This window comes from Chiloscyllium plagiosum, unplaced genomic scaffold (genome assembly GCF_037043375.1).
Source record: "Chiloscyllium plagiosum isolate Xiang-an unplaced genomic scaffold, Cpla_swu_hap1 HiC_scaffold_3, whole genome shotgun sequence".
Lineage (NCBI taxonomy): Eukaryota > Metazoa > Chordata > Chondrichthyes > Orectolobiformes > Hemiscylliidae > Chiloscyllium > Chiloscyllium plagiosum.
Window position 1 is genome coordinate 39,335,442 of NW_028270141.1, and position 24,515 is coordinate 39,359,956.

The following is a 24,515-nucleotide window of genomic DNA, read 5'->3' on the forward strand; positions in this document are numbered from 1 at the left end:
GATGTTTTTAATCTACATATTGACTGGACAAATCAGATGGGCATAGGTAACATGAAAGACAAATTTGCACAGTGCATCAGGGATTATTCCTTAGAGCAGTATGTTGCAGAACCACTTGCCAACTGGTATTTTAGATCTAATCTTGTCTCATGAGGAATAATAAGAGATCGCTTAGTAAGCATCCTCAAATGGTTAGTGATCATATATGTTAGAATTTCAATTTCAGTTTGAGGGAAGTCAACTCAGTTCTCAAACCAGTGTCCACAGATTAAATAAGGGCAATTATAGAGGTGTAAAAAAAGCAATGTCTAAAGCAGGCTGGGAAAGCTGGCAAAGGGAAGGGGAGGTAGATAAGCAGTTGCAGGCATTTAATCAGGTATTTCATAATGCTCAGCAACAATGTATTCAGATCTAAAGGAAGGACGTGATGTGAAGAATAAACCACCTTCAGTTAACATTGGCAGTTGAGGAAACTATCCAATCAAAAGCTATGACATATAAAGCAATGTAAACTAGTGGTAGGCCTGGGAATTGGAAATGCATAATATAGGTACTAGTGAAGATGACTAAAAAGTGAGATGAAAGTAAACTGGCAAGAAATATAAAAAACAATAAGAGCTTCTATGTATATAAAAAGAAGTAGTTAAAATGATTGTGGAATTCTGGGAGGATGTGACTCGAGCACAGATAATGGAGAACAGGCAAATGGCAGATACTTTAAACAAAATTGTGCATCAGTCTTTATGGTGAAGGGCATGAAAAATATTCCAAAGATGAGCAAGGTTCTAATGGGAGGAAAGGTCTTGTAACAATCTCTATCATGAGGGACAAGGTATTTGACAAACTATTAGGACTGAAGACATACAAGCCACCAGGATCTGATGGCCAGCGTTCTAGAGTTGTAAAATAAGTAGCTATAGAGATAGTGGAGGCATTGGTTAAAATATTCCTGAACTCACTGAATTCTAGGAGAGTTCCAGCAGATTGGAAAACTGCTTATGCGACATCCCTGTTCAATAAGGGAAGAAGGTTAAAAATCAGAAACTGTAGGCCAGTTAGCTTAACATCTGTTTTTGGAAAAACACCAGAGTTAGTTATTAAGAAGGAAATTTCAGGATATTTAGAAAAAAACTTAATGCAATCAGAGTCAACATGGTTTTATGAAAAGGAAATTGTGTTTTACAAACTTGCCTGAGTTCTTTGAGGACATGAAAAGTAGCTTTGATGAAGGGGAATTTGCAGGTGTAGGATGTTTTGGTTTCCAGAAGGCATTTGATACGTTGCTACGTAAAAGGTTATAACACAAAATAGAAGCTCACAGGAGTCCGATAAATGTATTGGCGTAGACTGAGGATTGGTTAACACATTGAAGAAAGAGAATTGGGATTGATAGGTCTATTTCAGGTTTGTAAAATGTAACTAGTGGAGTGCCACAAGGATCGGTCATAGGGCTTCAATTATTTACTATCTATATTACTGATTTGTTGGGAGGGGCAGAGTGTGATGTACAAAGTTTTCTTACAGTACAAAACTATGTGGGGGGACATGATGTGATTAGGACATAACGTATCTCTAAAGCGATATAAATAGGTTGAGTCAGTGGGCAAAAACCTGGCAGATGGAGTTTAATTTGAGTGAAGTGTGAGGTCATGCACTTTGGTAGGAAGAATTAAAAATTATCTATTATTTAATGGAGAGAAACTACAAAGTAGTGCAGTATAGAGGGATCTTGGTGTGAAAACCAAAGAAGATAGCATGCAGATGCAGCCAGGTAAATCATATTTTGGGCTTTATTGCTAGGTGTTGGGAGTTTCAAAATAGGTAAGTCTTGTTATAACTGTCACAGGGTTTAACAAAGCTGCACCTGGAGTAATGCGTACAGTCCTGATTACCCTACTTAAGAAAGGATATACTGACCTTGGGCCAATTCAGAAGAGATTCACTAAGTTGATTCCTGGAATGAAGGAGTTGACTTATTAAGAATGGCTAAATAGTTTCAAAGAATTTAGAATCTTATTTAAGTATACTAGATTCTAAGGAGGCTTAACAAGATAGATCTTAAGATGTTTCCTCTTGTGGGAGAATCTCAATCAAGGAGACACAATTGCAGAATAAGGAGATACTTAAGATTTAAACATTTAAAACTAAGAAGCAAAGGAATTTCTTACTTCACAGCAGAGTAATTGTCTTAAATTTTCTATCCAGAGAAGTGTGGAGGCTTGATCACTGAAAATATTTAAAGAGGAGGTAGTCAAATTGTTGAAAAATCAAAGAGTTGAGGGCTATGAGGAGCTGGTACGAAAGAGGAGTTGTGGCCTGAGGCAGATCACCCATGATCTTTTAAAAATTTGGGGCAGACTTGAGAGGCTGAGTGACCTACAATTTCTTATGTTCTTGTACAAATACAAGAGCTTTCTTTTCTTTCAATTTTCATTGCTGATAAACTAGTTCTGGGTTGCATAACTTGCTATTACTAGCATTGGTCAAATACAACTGAAAAGGTCAATAATGCAATAATAATGGTTACTCACAAGGAACACTTCTCTGGGTCCGTAGTGACGCTTTCTGCCCCTTCTCGCTCATTGTTTGTATGGCAGATCGAACTGGCGCAGGACGAATCCCGGCATTCCAGTCAGAACTCTGAGTTCGTGCCTTGACCTCCTCCTTGGAACTAAAATCTCCCATCGCACTTTGACATGCCCAGAGAGGACGCACTTGGCGTAACTGATTTGCATTGAAGTCAAGTGACATGGACATCTGAGCCAAGAAACAATCGGCAGTGTTTGAAAATAAATACAGAGGGTGGTTACAATAAATGAAACTCATGACAGGCAAGCTGCCTGTAGACATAATGGATAAGGTTGATAAGAAGGTGTTAAAGTGCTGAGTTGATCTGATCTGACTGGATCACTGTGGCATGGCACGCCTCAATTAGTATTGAGATTAAAGATTGAGCCCCTAAGTTAGATATAAATGATCTAACATTTTTTTTCAAAGAAGGTTTTTTTTTCAAAAATTGTTTTCAAATAAATTTTACAGAGAAAGGCAGAATTGTTTTCCCTTGGTCAGTATCCTGACCAATATTGACCCTCAGCCAACATGACTAAAGCAGATTATGTCATGATTGTTCCACTGGTATTGGTTAAACCTTGCTGCGCACAAATTATCTGCTCTGGTTCTCAACATTACAATAACAATTATACTTCATAAGTATCTCATTTTTTGTCTGCAAAATGCTTTGGGACATCTTGAGGCTATGAAAGGAAACATAATTGGGAGTTCTTTCTCTCACCCTTTTCCCTTATACCACATTCACCTTCTTGCTATTAAACCCTTTTTTTCCCCCATAAACGGAAATAGTATAGGCACTTAGGCAACAGTGAACATAATATATATATACTTTAAAATGACAATGGAGAAGGACATACAACTGACAGGACCTAAATTACTAGATGGGGAAAGCTGATTTTGAGGTGCTGAGAATAGAACTGAGGAGAGTAAAATGGACAACCATGTTGGCAAACAATGTAAGACAACAATGGGAAACATTTACAATGATGTCCAACAGAGTGCTAGAAAGATATATTTCACTAAAAAGAAAGAACAAATTAAATACAATCAGGAGACCATGGATGGATAAAGACCTAATGGAACAACTGATAGTTTGGAAAGAATTATCCATTAAGAGAGCAGAACATAACTGAACATGATGAGATTGGGAGAGAAGTTAAAAACACAATAAGGAAGGCAAAGAGGAATTATAAAATTAAATTATCAAGCAACATTGAACAAAATAAAACATTTTACTGGTATGTTACTTAAAAATGGAAGGCTGTGATGGGAATAACACGTGCATTTTGCGGCAGCAACTACCCATATAAACCAGCGGCTGCCTCCACTGCTGTGCGATTTTGATAATTCGATTTTGTGTCTGAAACACAACATGCATAGATTAGACCCAGCAGAAGTAAGACTGAACTTTATAGAATTGTTGGAGATGTGGGGTACCATTTTGGAGAAAAAGCAGAGTTAACATTTCAAGTCCAGTGACTCTTCATCAGAACTGCTGGCAGTTAGGAAAAACTGAATGCTGAAAATGACCCCAAGCTTCCAGTTATCTGCCACTTCAACATACCACTGTGTTCTCACGCCAATATGCTGATATGTTCTAGTAAGCATCAGTGCATGCTTATTTTCCGCTTGGGGACCCTGCAGCCTCTAGGACTCAGCGTCAAGTTCAATACCTTTACAGCCTGATTCCATCCTTCCATGTTTTTCACCCACCCCCAAAACCTAGTCTTGGTTGGGTTGCTTTCAGCACAGACTACCCATTCTCTCCTACTCTCAGTTCTCGTAATCATTTATTCAGCTTCTCTTCTGTCCTGGTCTATTATCAATGTTGTTTGCCGATCATTTTCTTATCTCTCTCTCTCTCTTTCTGGGCTCCATCTCCACCTATCCGTTTTTATCTCACCCTAACCTCCTAACCTCATCTTCAGCAAAAATACCACCTTTTCCTCGCTGCTATCATTTGTGATGTAGAGTTACTGGACTCGAAACGTTAGCTCTGCTTTCCATCCATAGTTGCTGCCAGACCTGCTGAATTTCACCAGCAATTTCTGTTTTGTTCCATATCTCCAACACCCCGTTCTTTACTTTACCATTTTGGAAAGCTAAGGTAGCATTTGAATAGGCCCTGGCACACCACTGGCGCAGGTCAGGTGTACTTTAGGAGGTAAGGTGCCCATTGTGATTGCTAAAATTCGAAACAAATGCACATAAAAGTGCAGATACAATCTGTCAACAGATCTGTCAAAATTAATTGCCAGAGTGTCAAAAGAATTCTCAAAAATAACTGTCAGAAGTATCAAAAAGAACTGTCAGAGTATTCATTAAGTGTCAAAAGCAACTGTCAAGTCGTGAAGCATTTATAAATCACAGACTTTAAAACGTTTTTTAAAGCCGCCTGGAATATCAGAAAGATATTGCTTGCTGTTTCATTCAGTGTATCAAAGTTAGCCTGAAGATTAGCATTATTGGATTAATGTAACATGACTGATTTATCAACCCTCTATTCTGATAATGCTGTGTCTACTATTTCACAATTCAATTGACACAATAGGGGATCACTAGTGATCATAATACTATTAGTTGAAAATAATAACGGAAAAGAATAGGTCTTCCATAAAAGTTAAAGTTCTTAATTGGAGTAACACAAATTTTAAGGGTATGAAACAAGAACTTTCAAAAATTGATTAGAATAGACTGTTTGCAGATAAAGGGAAGCCTTCAAAAGTGTGATAACAAGAGTTCAGAGACATTATGTTCCTGTTAGAGTGAAAAGCAAGGCTGATAAGATTGGGGAAGGTTCTAGTCAATAATAAAAAAGAATCATAGATATAGATAACTGGAATCAACTGAATCTCTTGAAGAGTATAAAGAGTGTAGGGACATTCTTAAGAAGGAAATCAGGAAGACAAAGAGAGCATATGAGATAACCTTGGTGGAGAAGGTTAAAGACAATCCAAAAAGATTCTCCAAATACATTAAGAGCAAGAGAGCAACTAGAGAAAGAGTAGGAGTCTTTGAAGATCAACAAGGTCATCCTTGGGTTGAACATCAGGAGATGGGAGAGATTTTAAATGAATATTTCGAATCTATTTTTACTGTTGAGAAAGAAATGGAGTTTAGTGAAATAAATGTTGATGTTTTTAAAACAGTTCACATTACAGAAGAGGAAATGCTGTGGGTCTTAGAAAACATAAAGGTAGACAAATCTTGAGAACCTGACCAAGTGTACCCCAGGATGTTGTGGGAAGTTAGGGCCTCTAGCAGAACTTTCTATCTTCTATAAACACAGGTGAGGGACTGGAGTGTGGCTAACATTGTGCTATTGTTTACGAAATGCTGTAAGGAGAAACCTGGAAACTATAAACCTGTGGGTCTGACATCGTTAGTGGGTAAGTTGTTGGAGGTGATTCTGAAAGAAAGGATTTACATGCATTTGAAGAGGCAAGGATCGATTAGGGATAGTCAGCATGGTTTTGTGCAAGGGAAATCATGTCTCAAACTTGGCTGAGTATTTTAATGAAGTAAACAAAATTTGATGAGGGCAGAGCAGTAGACATTGTATACTTGGACTTCAGTAAAGCCTTTGACAAGGTTCTGCAGAATATACTAAGTAGTAAAGTTAGATCACATGGGATTCAGGGTGAGCTTGCCAATTGGATACAAAATTGGCTTTACAGTAGGACACAGAGAGTAGTAGTAGTGGAGGATTGTTTTTCAAACTGGAAGCCTGTGACCAGTGGTGTTCCACAGGGACTGGAACTGTGTCCGTTTTTGCTTGTCATTTATATAAATGATTTGAAGACATGTATAGTAAGTTTTCAAATGACACCATAGTGGACATTGAAGAAGGTTATCTAAGATTACAAAAAAACTTGATCAATTGGGTCAATGGTCGAAGAGTGGCAGATGGAGTTCAATTTGGATAAATGTGAGATATTGCATTTTGGTAATACAAACAAGGACATGAGTTATACAATTAATGGTAGGATCTTAGGTAGTGCTGTAGAACAGATAGACCCAGGAGTTCAGGTAGATAATTCTTTAAAATTTGCATCACAGGTAGACAGGGTGGTTAAGAAGATGCTTAGCACACTTGCCTTCAATGCTCAGATCTTTGAGTATGGGAGCTGGGATGTCATGTTGAGGTTGTACAGGATATTGGTGAGGCTTTTTTCTGGATTACTGTGTGCTGTTCTGGTCGCCCTGTTATAGGAAAGATATTATTAAACTGGAGAAGGTTCAGAAAAGATTTGCAAGGATGTTGCTGGGAATGGAGGGATTGAGATATAAAAATAGATTGGAAAGGCTGGGACTTTTTTCACGAGAATGTAGTAGGTTAAGGGGTGACTTCATTGAGGTTTATAAAATCATGAGGGGTATAGATAAGGTGAATTAAAAGAATCTTTTCCCTAGGTGAGGGAGTTCAAAACCAGGAGGCATATTTTTAAGGTGAGAGGAGAAAGATTTCAAATGGGAATTAAAGGGTAAATTTTTTTACACAGACAGTGATTACTCTGTGGAATGAACAGCCAAATAAAGTAGTAGTTGGAGATACAGTTACAACATTTAAAAGATATTTGGACAGGTTCATGAACAGGAAAGGTTTGGAGGGATATGGGCCAAACGCAGGCAGGTGTGACTAGTTTAGTTTGCGAACATAGTTGGTGCGGACTGGTTAGATCGAAGGGTCTGTTTCCATGCTGTATGACTCTAACCTGAAAGTATTTATGAATTCTTTGAAGTAAGATTATGAATTCCAATGCTTGTTTTTAATAAGGGATTAAGACACTTGTAAGGGATTACATAGTTGAATGCATGTAAATGCATGGGTTTTTCTAAGTAAGTTTATTTTTAAGTTAATTCTGAAACAACAAACTTTATTTTATCCCAGCATGAAACAGAATTCAAGTTTGTTTGTGATGGATACTGAGGGAGATGACATGGTAGTACAAGGACATACAATATTGAGTGGGGGGGCATTGGTTGGTATTGAGAGTATGATGGGATATGGAAGCAGGGTAGGGGGATAGAGGTGTGTGTGGTGAGAGCTGCTTTATGATTCATTTTGTTTGTGTAAAAAAAACCCTCCAATATTGTGCGAAAGCATTGATGCAGGACTCCTGCCAAGGTCACTTCTGTACTGGGAAGACCTTGCACTTATTATGGCATCATATGACCTCACTTCAGATAACCTGGCCCCCAGGAAAGGAAGACCACAATTTTTCGGCACTTTATTACCAGACTGGGCTTGCCGAGCTGGCAAATGTTGCAATTGCTCCTGTGTCATGGGCAAAAATTTAGGCCTATATTTTAATTCTAGAAGGAGAGTAATGAAAAGTAGAAATGTTTTGCTAATCTGTATCAAACCTTGGTTAGAGCACATCTATAGATTACTGCAGTAGGCTGCATACAGTCAGAAAGGAGAGATCACATCTGCAGTGAGACACAGCTCAAGTGAGTATATAGTTTGGGGACTTTGGAGGCAGTGTGAAAATTCGGTACAGAGGGGAAAAGGTGAACTTTATTGGTTCACAGTTTGTAAGGTCTTTTAACAGGATAAATTGAAGTCCGTGAACAGAGGCTGGGCACTAAAGAAAAAGTGACATCACAGGATAACCACAAGGTTCATTGGTTGGTAAGGGCTGCTAATTCGACTATGTATTATAGGTGACTTTCAGAACAAAAGTAGTAGAGGAAATTGTTAGAGGTCACAAACAAAAAGGCTAGCAGGAAATTAAATAAAAATTGCCAATAAACTTAAATAAAATAGAGATGCAGGACCAAGCAATGTGTTGTATCTGTGTGATGCGGACGCTGGTAGAACTTACTGTGGTGCATAGGGACGGGGAACCCAGCCCAGGGTTGATGAGGTGGAGTTCAAAGGTCAAACACTGCATGAGAGAGAGACACACACAGACACAGACAGACGGACGCTGTGTTTCTGGAGGCAGTCACTTCCCTTAGATTCACTACCTTGAATTCAGTCAGTGGTAGGAGGATGTGACTGCAAGCGAGGCAGGTACAGGGATCAAGGAAATAGTGCTAAAAGAGCCTCAGCACTTGGACTTGTCTAACAGCATTGAGATATTTCCTCCCTGTGTAGATGAGAACGGAGGCTTTAGGTAGATGAGCAAACTAACCATGGCATTATTGTATAGGGAACTATTCTAGAATGGGGAAAAAAAAGAGAAATGTAGTTGTAATTGGGGATAGTACAGTCAGGGAAAAGACACTGTGGCCAGGAGCAACAGACCCAAAAGCTATGTTGTCTGCCGGATGTCCGTGGTCAGGATATCTCATCTGGACTGCAGAGGAACTTGGAGTGGAAGGGAAAATGTCTAGTTGTCATGGTCCACATAGATACAAATGATATAGGTAGAAATACAAAAACTGTTCTGCTGAAGCAATATGAGCAGCAAGGGGATAAGTTACAAAGCAGAAGCAAAAAGGTAATACTTTCTGGATTACTACCTGAGTCATGAACAACTGGTACAAGATCAATGAGATTAAAGAGGTAAACATGTGGCTCAAACATTGGTGTGGAAACAAAGGGTTTGGATTCATGGGACATTGGCACCATTACTGGGGGAGGAAGAAGCTATTGGCACCATTACTGGGGGAGGAAGAAGCTGTTCTAATGGGACAAGCTCTACCTGAATCATGCTGACACCAGATTCCTGGCAAATTGCAAAACTAGGGCTGTGGATAAGGCTTTAAACTAAATAGGAGAAAGTGAGGACTACAGATGCTGGAGATCTGGGCGGCACGGTGGCACAGTGGTTAGCACTGCTGCCTCACAGCGCCAGATACCTGGGTTCATTTCCCGCCTCAGGCGACTGACTGTGTGTAGTTTGCACATTCTCCCCGTGTCTGCGTGGGTTTCCTCCGGGTGCTCCTGTTTCCTCCCACAGTCCAAAGATGTGCAGGTTAATTGGCCATGCTAAATTGCCCGTAGTGTTAGGTAAGGGGTAAATGTAGGGGTATGGGTGGGTTACCCTTCGGCGGGTCGGTGTGGACCTGTTGGGCCGAAGGGCCTGTTTCCACACTGTAATGTAATCTAATGTAATCTAATCAGAGTTGAAAATGTGTTGCTGGAAGAAGGGCTCATGCCCGAAACGTCGATTCTCCTGCTCCTTGGATGCTGCTTGACCTGCTGTGCTTTTCCAGCAACACAAATTCAGCTTTAAACTAAATAGTAAGGGATGAGTTCATTTGCATAAAAAATTAGAGAAAAATTTAAAGTGGGGGGTGGGGGTATGGGGGAAGGCTCAGGAGAGATTATTAAAGTTTCTACAACAAATGATAGGACAGAGAGTATGGAAGGGGTCAGGAATTTAACCTGAGGCACAGCAGATAAGGGGACAACTATGAGAAGGGGGGCAGTCAATACAAGATGGTGTTGTACTTAAACGCACTCAATATACAATACAAGGTAAATGAGCTTGTAACATAGATTGAAATTGGTGGGTATAATGTTGTGGACATCACAGAGACATGGCTGCAAGGGGATTAGGACTGGGAACTAAATATTGAAGGATACAGGTCTTATTGAAAAGACAGACAGATTGGCAGAGAGGATGGAGTTAACCTGTTAGGAAGAAATGAAATTAAATTGATAGTAAAGAGCAATCTAGGGTCAGATGGTGTAGGTGTGGGTAGAGTTGAGGAACTGCAAAGAGAAAAAGAACCTGATGGAAGTTATGTATAGGCCTCTTAGCAGTAGTCAAAATGTGGGCAGAAAATAAATCAGGAGATAGAAAAGGCATGTAAAAAAGGCACTATTATAATAATCATCGGGGTCTTTGATATGCAGGTTGACTGGGAAAATCAGGTTGGTAGTGGGTCCCAAGGAAAGGAGTTTGTGGAATGTCTATGCGATGGTTTCTCAAAAAAGCTTGTGGTACTAGTGCCCACTAGGGAACAGGCAATTCTGGATTTGGTGTTGGGTAATAAGGCAGACTTGATTTAGGGAGTTTAAGTGAAAGAACCCCTAGGAAGCAGTGACCATACTATAATAGAATTCACCTTGCAATTTTTAAGGGAGAAGCTAGAATCAGATATAATGGTTATACACTTGAGTAGAGGTAACTACAAAAATGAGGGAGGAGCCTGACCGAAGTTGACTGCAAGGGGAGCTTAGCAGGGAAGACAGTGGAGCAGCAACGACAGCAGTTTCTGAGGGTAATTTCGGAGGCACAGCAGAAATTCATACAAAGAGGAAGAAACATGCTAAGGGGAGGACGAGACAACGATGGCTGACAAGGGAAGTCATAGACAGCATAAAAGCAAAAGAAAGAATATAGAATGTGGTAAAGATTAGTGGGAATCAGAGAATTAAGAAGCCTTTAAAACCAGCAGAAGTTGCGTGCAATTCTGGTCTCCTTCCTATTGGAAAGATGTTGTGAAACTTGAAAGGGTTCAGAAAAGATTTACAAGGATGTTGCCAGGGTTGGAGGATTTGAGCTATAGGAAGAGGCTGAACAGGCTAGGGATGTTTTCCCTGGAGCGTCAGAGGCTGAAGGGTGACGTTACAGAGGTTTACAAAATTATGAGGGGCATGGATAGGGTAAATAGGCAAAATCGTTTCCCTGGGGTCGGGGAGTCCAGGACTAGAGGGCATAGGTTTAGAATGAGAAGGGAAAGATATAAAAGAGACCTACGGGGCAACCTTTTCACACAAAGAGTGCTATGGGTATGGAATGGTCCAATAGGGTCTGTTTCCATGCTGTACATCTCTATGACTCTATGACTCTAAGTCAACAATCAAAAGCAATAAGAGGGAGAAGATGAAATATAAAGGTAAGTTAGTGAATGATATAAAAGAAGGTCACAAGATTTTCTTAGACTTATAAAGGACAGAGGGACAACAGTGGATATTGGGCCTCTGAAAAGGAGACTGGAAAAGTAATAATGGGAAACAAAGAAATATAAGAACTGGGATGTACTGTTGAGGCTGTCTAAAGCTCAGGTCAGGCTGCAATTGGAATAGTGAGAGTAGTTTTGTATTTAAGGAAGGATTTGGTGGTCTTAGAGGGTTTGAAGGAGGTTTACAAGAATGATCTCAGACATATGAGAAGTAGTTGAGGACTCTGGGTCTGCACTCAATGGAGTTTAGAAAGATGAGAGGAAATCTAATTTAAACTTACAGAATACTTGGTTAGAGTGGAGGAACTGCATTGGTACTTTGCAGCTACCTTCACAGCGGAAGACACCAGTAGCATACCAGGACTTCAGGAGGGTCAGGGGCAGAGGGTGAATGTGGTGTCCGTCATTAAGGAGAAGCTGATAGGGAAGCTGAAAGGTCTGAAAGTGAATAAATGATCTGGATCAGATGGACTAAACCACTGGGATCTGAAGGAGAGAGTTGAGGAGTTTCTGAATGCATTGCTGGTGATCTTTCAGGAAGTACTGGAGTCAGGGAGGGTCCCAGAGCACTGGAAAATGATTTATGCAATACCACGGTTTAAGAAAGCGGGGAAGCAGAAGATGGGAAATTATAGGACTGTAAGGCAGACTTCGGTCGGTGGGACAACCAAAATGTCTTAAATACAAACCTCCACTCAACACCCCACTAGCCAAAAGAATAGCAGAACAAAATGGCCGCAGAATGCTTAGAGAAATGCTTAATGATGCCCACAACCGATTCTGTAAATACAATCGGGATATTTGCATCAAAAAACTTTACTCACTAAGGCGACAGACTGTGAATGGACAGACACACTACAATGAACCATAAGTATCAAACAGCAGCAAAAACTAGCTCTCCAGGAAAAACTACACAAGCTCACACAAAAGAACATCATAGACAACACAGAGGCTTGGATAAAAACTTATCAGAATGACCTCCAACAGATACAGAAAAGTCCGTCCTAGTAGGAGGATTAAATTACACCTACAGAGATGTGGATAAAAAGGACTTCCTAGCAGCATTAGAATCAACTCTGAAAGACAACGGACTCACAGAAGAAACCCAACAGACCATAAGATTGACAGTTGCACCAACTTTAAACAGGAAAAAGGAAACCCACTCAATACACAAGTAAGGAAAGCACCAGAAGGACTCAAAAAAGATAAAAACATTGTAATCCTACCTATAGAGAAAGGACGCATGACTGTTATTTTAAACAGAACAGACTAGAGAGGAATTTCAATTATCCAAAAGACACAGGCAGGGAATATTTTATTCAGTTAATCGGAATTCTGGATAATCCAATGCTGAATAAGATAATTTAGCCAAGCATCCAGACCTTGCAATCTTGCTGGACAATCATTATTCGGATAATCGAGGTTCCTCTGTACTATGAGAAAGCGAACGCACTGCTTATAGGTACTGACACTTACCAAAAGATCGGATAGACCCGATCCCATAACTAGAGCACCGAATCACAGCCTTACTCAAAAAACTTCAGAAATCAGGAGAATTAAAAAAGACAGAATTCCAAAGAATGAAACCAGATGGATCCAACACACTATGCTTCTACGGACTACCCAAAGTATACAAACCAGGAGCCCCCCCTCAGACCCCAGTCTCACTACCTGGAACACCAACGTACAGATTATCCAAGAAACTCCACCGAAGACTAAAACACTTAGTAGAAGACTCACGCCATTCCACCCACTCCACCCAAAAATTCCTGAACACCATCAAAGACTCCAAGGTAGGAGAGGATGAAATAATGGTCTCCTTTGATGTAACAGCCCTGTTCACATCCATTAACATCAACCTGGCCAACGAAACACTGACTACACTAGTAGAAGAACCAAAGACACAAACACAAGACAGCGCCAACGTCATCAGTAAAGATACCATCGTCAAGCTAGTGGACCTGTGTTTACCACCCACTTCACATTCAGGAAACAACACACATGGACCAAATACTTAACTACAGAAGCAATCATCCTAACACCCACAAACAAAGCTGCATTCGGACAATATTTCAACGAGCCACCACACACTGCAGCACCAAGGAACTACAAAGACCAGAAGAGAAACACCTATACAGCATATTCAAGAAGAACTGGTACCCAATAAACACAGTTCGCCAATTTCTCAGCAACAAACCCAAACAAGCAGACACAATGCACCCAGAAACCCTAGCAACTTTACCCTACCTCAATGACATCTCTGAAATGACTTCCAGACTACGCAGACTTCTTGGCATCATGGTAGCCCACAAACATACCAACACACTTAAACAGCGGCTAATGAACTTAAAAGACCCAATACAAATGACAAGCAAAACGAATGTCATTTACAAAATACCTTGCATACACTGTAACAAGTACTACATTGAACAAACAGGCAGAAAACTAGCCATCAGGATATATGAACATCAACTAGCCACAAAAAGACATGACCCATTATCCCTAATATCCTTACATACAGACGAAGAAGGACACCAATTTGACTGGGACAACACATCCATCCTAGGACAAGCCAAACAGAGACATGCACAAGAATTCCTTGAAGCATGGCAGTCCAAATGGAACTCTATCAATAAACACATCGATTTGGACGCCATCTACCATCCTCTGAGAAAAAGAACCAGAAATGATATCATCCACCCAAAGAAACCTAAACACATAAATAGAAAGCAGGACGTACCACCAGCGCTTCACTGAAGGCTCACTGATGATGTTACCTAGTATTGTGACGAAACGTCTGAAAACAAACCTTCCAGCTCAGCGAGCAAACATACATCCAGATAAAGGTCTTTTTCAGGATGGCTGCTGGTGAGTAGTGGAGTTTTGCAGGGGTCAATGTTGGGACCATGACTATTCACATTTCACATTCATGATTTGGACAAAGGAACTGAGGGCATTGTTGCTAAGTTTGCAAATGACAGTTAGGTAGAGGGGAGGTAGTGTTGAGGAAGTGGGGAGGCTGCATAGGGCTTGGACAGGTTCAGAGAGCGGCAAAGAAGTCGCAGATGGAATACAATGTGTGAAAGTGTGAGGTTATGCATTTTGATTGGAAGAATAGAGGCAAGGTTTATTTTATAAATGGACTTCAGAAATCTGAAGCACAGAGAGATTTGGGAGTCCTAGTTCAAAATTCCCACAAGGTTGATATGCCAGGTTTACTTGGCAGTAAGGAAGGCAAATGCAATATTATCGTTAATTTCAAGAAGGCTAGAATATAAGAGCAGGGGTATAATGTTGAGGCTGTATAAGACTCTGGTCAGGCTGTATTCAGAATATTATGTGTAGTTTTAGGCCCTGTATCTAAGGAAGGATGTGATGGCCTTGGAGGAAGTCAAAGGAGGTTTACAAGAATGTTCCCAGAGATAAAGGGCTGGACATATGAGGAGCGTCTCTGCATCTGTACTCAATGAAGTTTAGAAGGACGAGAGAATACAGGGTTAGAGAAGATGTTTCCACTAGTAGAAGAAACTAAGACACGTGGAGATGGCCTCAGAATGAAGGGGTGACCTTTTAGAACGGAGATGAGGAATTTGTTCAGATAGAGTGTGGTGAATCTCTGGAATTCATTGCCACAGAAGACTTTGAAGGCCAAATCTTTGAGTGTTTTTAAGACAGAGATAGATAGGTTCTTGATTAGTAAGGGGAATGAAGGGTTTTAGGGAGAAGGCAAGAGAATGGGATTGAGAAACACATCAGCAATGGTCAAATGATGGAGCAGATTTGATGGGTCGAATGGCCTTGTTCTGCTCCTCTATCTTACAGTTTTATGGTGTATTTCTGGTTAGATCGGGGCAGAGTATGCAGAGAACATTGACAAGGATGATATTAAAAATACACAGATATATATATATATCAGGAAATGATTGGCATACTCTATCTCTCTATCTTGAAAAAAGACTGAGGAGTGACCTAATAAAGATCCATAAAATTATTAAAGGCTTTGATAGGGTGGATAACCAGAAAATGTTTCTTCTAGTGGGGAAGAGCAATAACTAGAATATAAAATAGTCACCAAAAAATCCAAAAGATAATTCAGGAGAAATTTATTTACTCAAATAACAAAGGACTCGTTACCATACTGAGCATTTGAAATTCATAGTGCAAATCTATTTAAGAGTAGACAAAGATATGAGTGAGAAAGGAATAGATTGTTATGATCATAAATAAGGGTAGATGGGAGGACACTTGAGGGAATGGCCTGAATGGCCTGTTTTTGTGCTAACTATCCTTTATAATCTTCAATAATTGTGACTTGAAATCACCTGCTCCACAAAAGCATTTCTTAAAAGGTGAATGATTTATAGAATATCAAGTAACCAGAATGTAATGGATTTTGTTGTTTATTTTCTCCAAACAATACCTTTCATCAAAACAATGTTTTGCTCAGAATCATTATCTTTAAACCTGACCCCTTTTAATTTTAATTCATCCATCCTTGTTCTTCAACCATTCACTGTAATGAACTACTTATCATTAACTAGGAGAAAGTGAGGACTGCAGATGCTGGGGATCAGAGCTGAAAATGTGTTGCTGGAAAAGCGCAGCAGGTCAGGCAGCATCCAAGGAGCAGGAGAATCGACGTTTTGGGCATGAGCCCTTCTTCAGGAACGAGGAAAGTGTGCCAAGCAGGCTAAGATAAAAGGTAGGGAGGAGGGACTTGGGGGTGGGGCATTGGAAATGCGATAGGTGGAAGGAGGTTAAGGTGAGGGTGATAGGCCGGAGTGGGGGTGGGGGCGGAGAGGTCAGGAAGAAGATTGCAGGTTAGGAAGGTGGTGCTGAGTTCGAGGGTTGGGACTTGGGACTGAGACAAGGTGGGGGGAGGGGAAATGAGGAAACTGGAGAAATCTGAGTTCATCCCTTGTGATTGGAGGGTTCCTAGGCGGAAGATGAGGTGCTCTTCCTCCAGCTGTCGTGTTGCTATGGTCTGGCGATGGAGGAGTCCAAGGACCTGCATGTCCTTGGTGGAGTGGGAGGGGGAGTTGAAGTGTTGAGCCACGGAGTGGTTGGGTTGGTTGGTCTGGGTGTCCCAGAGGTGTTCTCTGAAATGTTCCGCAAGTAGGCGGCCTGTCTCCCCAATATAGAGGAGGCCACATCGGGTGCAGCGGATGCAGTAAACGATGTGTGTGGAGGTGCAGGTGAATTTGTGGTGGATATGGAAGGATCTCTTGGGGCCTTGGAGGGAAGTAAGGGGGGAGGTGTGGGCGCAAGTTTTGCATTTCTTGCGGTTGCAGGGGAAGGTGCCAGGAGTGGAAGTTGGGTTGGTGGGGGGTGTGGACCTGACAAGGGAGTCACGGAGGGAGTAGTCTTTTCGGAACGCTGATAGGGGAGGGGAGGGAAATATATCCCTGGTGGTGGGGTCTGTTTGGGGGCGGCGGAAATGACGACGGATGATACGATGTATCTGGAGGTTGGTGGGGTAGTAGGTGAGGACCAGTGGGGTTCTGTCCTGGTGGTGATTAGCGGGGCGGGGCTCAAGGGCGGAGGAGCGGGGAGTGGAGGAGATGCGGTGGAGAGCATCGTAGACCATGTCTGGGGGGAAATTGCGGTCTTTGAAGAAAGAGGCCATCTGGGTTGTTTGGTATTGGAACTGGTCCTCCTGGGAGCAGATGTGGCGGAGACGAAGTAATTGGGAATATGGGATGGCATTTTTACAGGGGGCAGGGTGGGAGGAGGTGTAATCTAGGTAGCTGTGGGAGTTGGTCGGTTTATAGTAAATGTCCATGTGATTCGGTTGCCCAAGATAGAAATGGAGAGTTCTAGGAATGGGAGGGAGGAGTCTGAGACGGTCCAGGTAAATTTGAGGTCAGGGTGGAAGGTGTTAGTAAAGTGGATGAACTGTTCAACCTCCTCGTGGGAGCACGAGGCAGCGCCGATACTTATCATTAACTAACTGAAATAGCTCCACAGAGGCCTGCAGCCCATCACCATGCCATTCCTTAGTTACATGGGGAGAGACCTTGATACTGATTCAGCTCCTTCAGAGACAACTCTCAGAATGAACAGAATACTCTAAACTCCTGTTCTTACCTGGCAGCCAGGGCTCCCTGATTGGAACAGATTAACAGCCCCAGTCAAGGAACTCATTTTCTATAAGACTACCTGGTTGACCTCGTTATAATCACTATATTCCTCCCCCTCTGAGTCTGAGGGCATAGGCCTGTTCTTTTCTTTGTAGCTCCTCCTAGGAGTATTTTAGCACCAGGTCAGGTTCCTCCAACTTGGCCTCTGATATGGGTGGCGTGTAATGCACCGTAGCCTGCTTCTTGTGCCAGGAACATCTCAAAAGTTAGATCAGCCGTATCCATCTCAGATTTCAAGGAATCTTCAATGCTGATGGAAAGGGAGAACTCAGGTTCTGGAATAGTCAGAAAGGCTGTTGAGGAACTGGGCACGTTTTGCTCCTGCACCGTTTGCGAGTTTGCAGCTTTCGTATGGTCCACATGCTTGTTCAGGGCTGTCATACTTACCTGAACTTTATATGTCACTGGACCTGATCTCGCGTCGACCATGACTCTTACCCATGCAGGGCTATTCCTGTGGTTCCTACACCAAACTTCATCCATCAAGTCAACTGTCTCTTTCACTTAGAAGAGCCTTTTGTCTGGCCTGGGCATTCTGTTTCATCATCCCCCCAGTTCAATAAAGATCAGATTGAATCTGGTGCAGAGTCTTCTCCCCATTTTCCTACAGGGAAAAAAAAGTCATTCCACATCCATCATGTTTAGTCCCTAAGAATCTTGTATGTTTCTGTAAGGTTGCTTTTTATTCTTCTAATTCCAACAAGTACAGGCCCAACCTACTGAACCTCTCCTCATAAGAAAATCCTTCCATACCTGGTTTCAGCCTAGTGAACCTTCTCTAGACTGCCTCCAATGCCAGTAAATCTTTCCTTAGAAAAGGGGCCAAAAACTGTTCACAGTATTTCAGCTGTGGTCCGACTCGTGCTTTGTACAGTTTTAGCAACACTTTCCTATTTCTATACTTCATTCCCTTTGAAATAAAGGCAACATTCCATTTGCCTTCTCTAATACCTGTTGAACATGGATGCTAGCATCTTGTGAATCATGGGTGAGGACTCCCAAATCTCTCTATTCAGTAGCTTTCTGTAATCGTTGTCCATTTAAATAATACTCAGCTCTTTGATTCTTCCTGTCAAAGGGCATAACTTCACATTTTCCCTCCAGTATTTTTCACCTGCCAAGTTTTTGCCCATTCACTTAACTTGGCTATACCCTCTATAGATTCTTTCTTGTCTTCCTCAGCACTTGCATAGCTACATTGTGCCATCCTTAAACTTGGGTATAGTACATCACTTTCTTCATTCAAGTCAATAATATACATTGTAAACAATTGTGAACACATATTGATCCCTGTGGCACTACACTAGCGAAAGGTTGCCAATTTAAAAATGCCCCCTTTATCCCATCATTCTGGCCTCTACAAGTTAGTCAATCTGCAATCCATGCTAAATATACAACATTCAACACAAGTTTAAAGATTCCCATGGCAGTTGGGGGAATTTAAATTAAACAAATTATAAGATTTGGTATCAGAAAAATAGTCTTGTTAACAACGATAATGAATCTACCAGACTTACATAAAATCCATGGCTCACTGAGTCCTCCAGGGAAGGAAATCTGCCATCCTTACCTGGTCTACACATGACTCACAAACCACAGCAATTTGGCTGATTCTTAAAAGGCTTATCAAGCTATTTCAGAGAATACTTGGTTGTATCAAACTGCTACAGAAACAAGCATTACAGATAACTTACACCACATCGGTGCAGCGATCCAAGAAGAATGGTTAGCATCGGTTTCTCAGGGACAATTAAAAAAGGGCAATAAATTTTGAACTTGTCAGTGATACTCACTTCTTAAGTTAATCAAATCAAGTTAATTTGTGACTTCAGGAGAGGAACAAAAGTATAGAACAAATTCTTCACTAACTGGAATGTTTTTTGAATGACTAAGTACAAAACTAGAATTAATCAAGAAGCAGTTGGATGATGTGAGGGCGGAACTGTAGGTCTGGATTAGTAACCTTTAGATTAGAGTGGTGCTGGAAAGGCACAGCAGGTCAGGCAACATCTGAGGAGCAGGAAAATCGACGTTTTGGGCAAAAGCTCTTCATCAGGAATGCAGGCAGGGTGCCTGCAGAGTGGAGAGATAAATGAAAGGGGGGTGGGGGTGGGGAGAAAGTATCATAGAGTACAATAGGTGAATGGGGGTGGGGATGGAGGTAATAGGTCAGAGGATGGGGGAAAATAGCAAAGAGTACAATGGGTGAATGGGGGTGGGGATGAAGGTGATAGGTCAGAGAGGAGGATGGAGTGGATAGGTGGAAAGGAAGATAGGCAGGTAGGACAGGTCATGAGGGCAGTGCTGAGCTGGAAGGCTGGAGCTAGGGTGAGGTGGGGGAAGGGGAACTGAGGAAGCTGGTGAAATCCACATTGATGCCATGGGGTTCAAATGTTCCGAGGTGGAAGATGAGGCGTTCTTCCTCCAGGCGGCGGGTGGTGAGGGAGTGGCGGTGGAGCAGGCCCAGGACCTCCATGTCCTCGGCAGAGTGGGAGAGGGAGTTGAAATGTTGGGCCACAGGGCAGTGGGGTTGATTAGTGCGAGTGTCCCGGAGATATTCCCTACAGCACTCTGCTAGGAGGCTCTCCCCAATGTAGAGGAGACCGCATCGGGAGCAACGGATACAACAAATGATATTGGTGGATGTGCAGGTGAAACTTTGATGGATGTGGAAGGCTCCTTTGGTGCCTTGGATGGAGGTGAGGGAGGAGGTGTGGGTGCAGGTTTTGCAATTTCTGGAGTGGCAGGGGAGGGTGCCAGGAAGGGCAGGTGGGTTGTTCGGGGGTGTGGACTGACCAGGTAGTCACGGAGGGAACGGTCTTTGCGGAAAGCGGAAATAAGTGGGGAGGGAAATATATCCCTGGTGGTGGGGTCCATTTGGAGGTGGCAGAAATGTCGTCGGATGACCTTCTGCAAAAATGCCATCCCGTATTCCCAATTTCTCCGCCTATGCCATATCTGCTCCCAGGAGGACCAATTCCACCACAGAATACACCAGATGGCCTCCTTCTTTAGAGACCACAATTTCCCTTCCCACGTGGTTAAAGATGCCCTCCAACGCATCTCATCCACATCCCGCCCTCCGCCCTCAAAGCCCACCCCTCCAACCGTAACAAGGACAGAACGCCCCTAGTGCTCACCTTCCACCCTACCAACCTTCGCATAAACCACAACATCCAACGACATTTCTGCCACCTCCAAATGGACCTTTAGATTCTTTCTTTGCTCACAGCACCACTGGAAATCACACATTTCTGAGACTCAATAAAGGGGAGTTAAAAGAGCAACAGGCACTGTCATGCTGGTCATCAATTCAATATCCTTTCCTCATATTATACACTATCTCTATGGAAGTTGTGCCTGAGACTGCTTTGAGTTATTATTCTTGATTGAAGGGTTGCCTTCTGGCAAATTAGGAAGACATTGGCCGAAGTTCAAACAAGCAATGTTTAGAATTGAAAGGTGCTGCTTAGACAAATGCATGTGTTTGAGGTAAAAACAATGACTGCAGATGCTGGAAACCAGATTCTGGATCAGTGGTGCTGGAAGAGCACAGCAGTTCAGGCAGCATCTGAGGACAGGCAAAATCGACGTTTCGGGCAAAAGCCCTTCATCAGGAATTCCTGATGAAGGGCTTTTGCCCGAAACGTCGATTTTGCCTGTCCTCGGATGCTGCCTGAACTGCTGTGCTCTTCCAGCACCACTGATCCAGAAAATGCATGTGTTTGTTGAGAAAGGACCCAGGTCATTAGTGCAAACCTGAAAACTGCATCCCACCACCCACTGCTAAGTATAGGAAGTCAGCTTCATTTAACTGACTCTCATCAATAAAAGATCAATAATCCTTGAATTGACAATTTTGATCCTGCTTAAAAATTTAGGAAGGGACAGTGAATTAGACACCAGTAGGTGGGACATTCAGAGGGTGAAACTCGATTTCACTAAAAGTAGAACCAGACAACAGCCAAATTTGACAGTTTGTATTCCTTGTGTCCAATTCCTTTTTCCATTGAAGTTTGTGGGTGCAGAATAAAGTGGCCTGCTATTTCAGCATTGGTTATTTGATTCGTTCTTTCTCCCAGGTCAATTTAACTTACTTTACTTTTTCCTTAAAGAAAGCTCAGGAGGAACTGTAGCAAACCTACCAGCGATTTTGCTTTCCTCATTTTGTAGTTTGCTGATGGATGCTTCATTCTTTCACGAGCCTGTTGGCCAAGAGTCGGGGTAGTTCCACCTCCCTTCTTTCTCCTGGAAAAATACAGCAACTCTCATTCAAGAATAATGTTATTAATTCAAGAATTAATAGAAAGTAATGTCATAGAACACATGAAATAGGCATAAGGCTGACCTGTTATCTGCAGCAAAGTGTGTGGAAAGTTTCTTGGAAGAGATTTATCGCTATGTGATCACTTATAATGGATATTTCACAATAATCCCTACTAACATATGCCAAACATCAAGCTACACACTCAACTGAAGAAAATAATCTGTTCATCTTAAAAAATGTATTCATGTTTTTGATGGTCAGATTAATATGTTTAACTATATGTGAAATGAATAAAACAAAATGGTAATTTTATGCATTAAATTACTGAGTCTTTTGCTTTGGAGTACTCTGTACATATTGATCCAAAATCAAATCTTAATAGTAATTATTTAACTCTTTTTTTTCAGTTCTTTTCTTTAAAATGACTATTTCCAAGGCACATATCAGGTTCATACTCAAAAATGTATTGGGTTCCAGTATTCCTTTCCAATTTCTCTTGTTGTTGTATCTGAACCAAACTGAATACACCCATAATTGTGCATTCAGGCTATTTATGTGATCTCAATGTGGTGTCCTCCAGCTTCCCATGCTGCAATGATAGAAACACAGAGGTTCCCCTCACGGTTGAACATGTCCTTTCCCTTCCCTGCTGGTAGCCCGATACCTCCTATAGCAGGTTTCCTTACGCTTCCCCAATGGGTTCACAGTTGTCCAGGTAGTTGAAACGTATGGTGTCTGTTGGATGTCGGTCTGAGTCACGCCATGGCGGGTGCTCAAGCTGCACTTTCCCTGGTTGGGGTCGAGCTGATGTCATTCTCAACTGCTTCTGATCCACAGGATCCTTTGGTAATGGATGGACATCCACCACAATAAATTCATCACTGGGTGGTGTCTGGAAATAGGAGAAATGATGAATAAATGCAAGTTTGTGGCATCAGTCCATGGGCTATAAAGTTTGATGTAGGAAAGGTAAAAAGGTTGATTACAAGTTCCTCTACAACCTTTCCAAGACCACAGAATCAGGCAAGCACTTTTTTTTAAATTGAGTATGTGATTTAAAAAAGCTATAGTCTTGGACAGTACAATGCAGAAAGAGGCTTTTCAATTCAATATACTGGTGCTGGCTCAGAGGAGGTACCCCATTGGACTCAATTACCTACTCTCCCCCAAGGTCCAAACTTACTCCTTTTCAAATATTATTCCAATTCCTAGATGAAAGCTATTATTTAATCTAGTACACTTCCTGGCATATTAATCCAGATCATAATGAGGTGTTGCATAGAAAGAATTCTGCTCATCTCCCCTCTGCTTCTTTTCTACCCAAACACTTGGGCAGCATGGCGGCTCACAGCACCATGGACCTGGGTTCAATTCCACTCCGGGCAAATGAAATTGTGGAGTTTGCGCGTTCTCGCCATGTCTGCGTGGGTTTCCTCCAGGTACTCTGGTTTTCTCCCACATTCCAAAGATGTGCAATTTAGGTGGATTGGCCATGTCAAATTGCCCATAGTGTCCAGGGATGTGCAAGTTAGGCGAATTAGCCCTGGGAAATGCAGTGTTTGGGTCTGGATCTGAGTGAGATGCACTTCAGGGTGTTGGTGTGGACCCAATGGATGGAATGGCCTCTTCCCCACTGTAGGGATTTTGTGACTCTATCTTAAATCTCTGTTCTTTGTTTACTGACTATTCTGGCATTGAAGAAAGGTTCTTCTTATTTGATCTACTGTTTTTATTTCTTTTTTCACACACAGCTGTTTTCCCATCATCTGTGTCCCATTCCAACTTTATCAACCACCACTAAATCATCCATGTTTGCAATTAGTGGTCACTTTACCTGCAAAGTCCAACAGGAGCAGTACAAGACACCAAAGGCAAGGGAAGGATATGGAGAGAGGGAGATTTAATCAAAATACTATCGGAGGGACAGATAAGGCACTTCACCTCTCTCTAAAGACATGGAGAGTATGGTGGATACTAGTGTGCTCCCTCTCCAAGGATACTAAGGCATGAACATAATTGCTTCACTTTTTTTAATCAACCTGTTCTGAAATTTTATTATATACCTCTAGAGCAGGTGGGACTTGAACCCAGGCCTTCTGGCTCAGACATTTCCATTGCACCATTAAAGTCCTCATATTTGCTCTACCTTTCTTTTCTTTATGTCCAGAAATGCTCTTACACATAACTGGGGAATGCTTCTTTTTTTCCACACCATCAAATCATCCATTAACCTCCACCAGTAAATCACCCATGTTTCCATACTTACACTATCAAAACACCCCACAAAATAGAGCACCTGCATTAAATTTCCCTTTAACCTACTCTGCATTAAGGGAAACAATACCAGCATCTCAGGTAATGAAGCCCCCTCATCCCTAAAACTGTCTAAAAATTCCATCTATAAATTAAAATACACCTTCTTTCTTCCTAAAGTGTGAGTGCAGATTGGACATAGTTCCAGATCAAACCAAGCCAGAGACCCATAAAGTTTCAGCATACCTCCCTTGGTAGTCGGCAGGCAAGCCATCACGTGTTCAAAATGGTTAATATATGATTAACAGTATGCAACTGTATTGCCTAAGGCAACTAAATAGATAACACTGGCTCTTGGCATGCTAGTACAAGATTTCGCCTGTGTAAATAGTGTTAGTGAAAGCTGCATTATTTAGAAC

At 41.7% G+C, this 24,515-nt stretch overlaps 1 protein-coding gene across 6 annotated transcripts in view; it reads right to left on the bottom strand.

Annotated features, from left to right (window-relative positions):
- Positions 1–24,515, bottom strand: part of fbxo16 (F-box protein 16) — a 60,596-nt gene that overhangs the window by 4,635 nt on the left and 31,446 nt on the right. For 4 of the 6 annotated variants that reach the window (XM_043680357.2, XM_043680374.2, XM_087978521.1 and 1 more), the window contains 3 exons: positions 22,530–22,735; positions 21,722–21,824; positions 2,532–2,757 (listed from right to left, as the gene is read on the bottom strand). In XM_043680357.2, coding sequence (XP_043536292.2) covers positions 2,532–2,757; positions 21,722–21,824; positions 22,530–22,735 — 535 coding nt within the window. Of the gene's footprint in view, positions 1–959; positions 1,068–2,531; positions 2,758–21,721; positions 21,825–22,529; positions 22,736–24,515 lie in introns of all 6 variants that reach the window. The other 2 variants (XM_087978510.1, XM_087978516.1) reach the window with 2 other exon arrangements.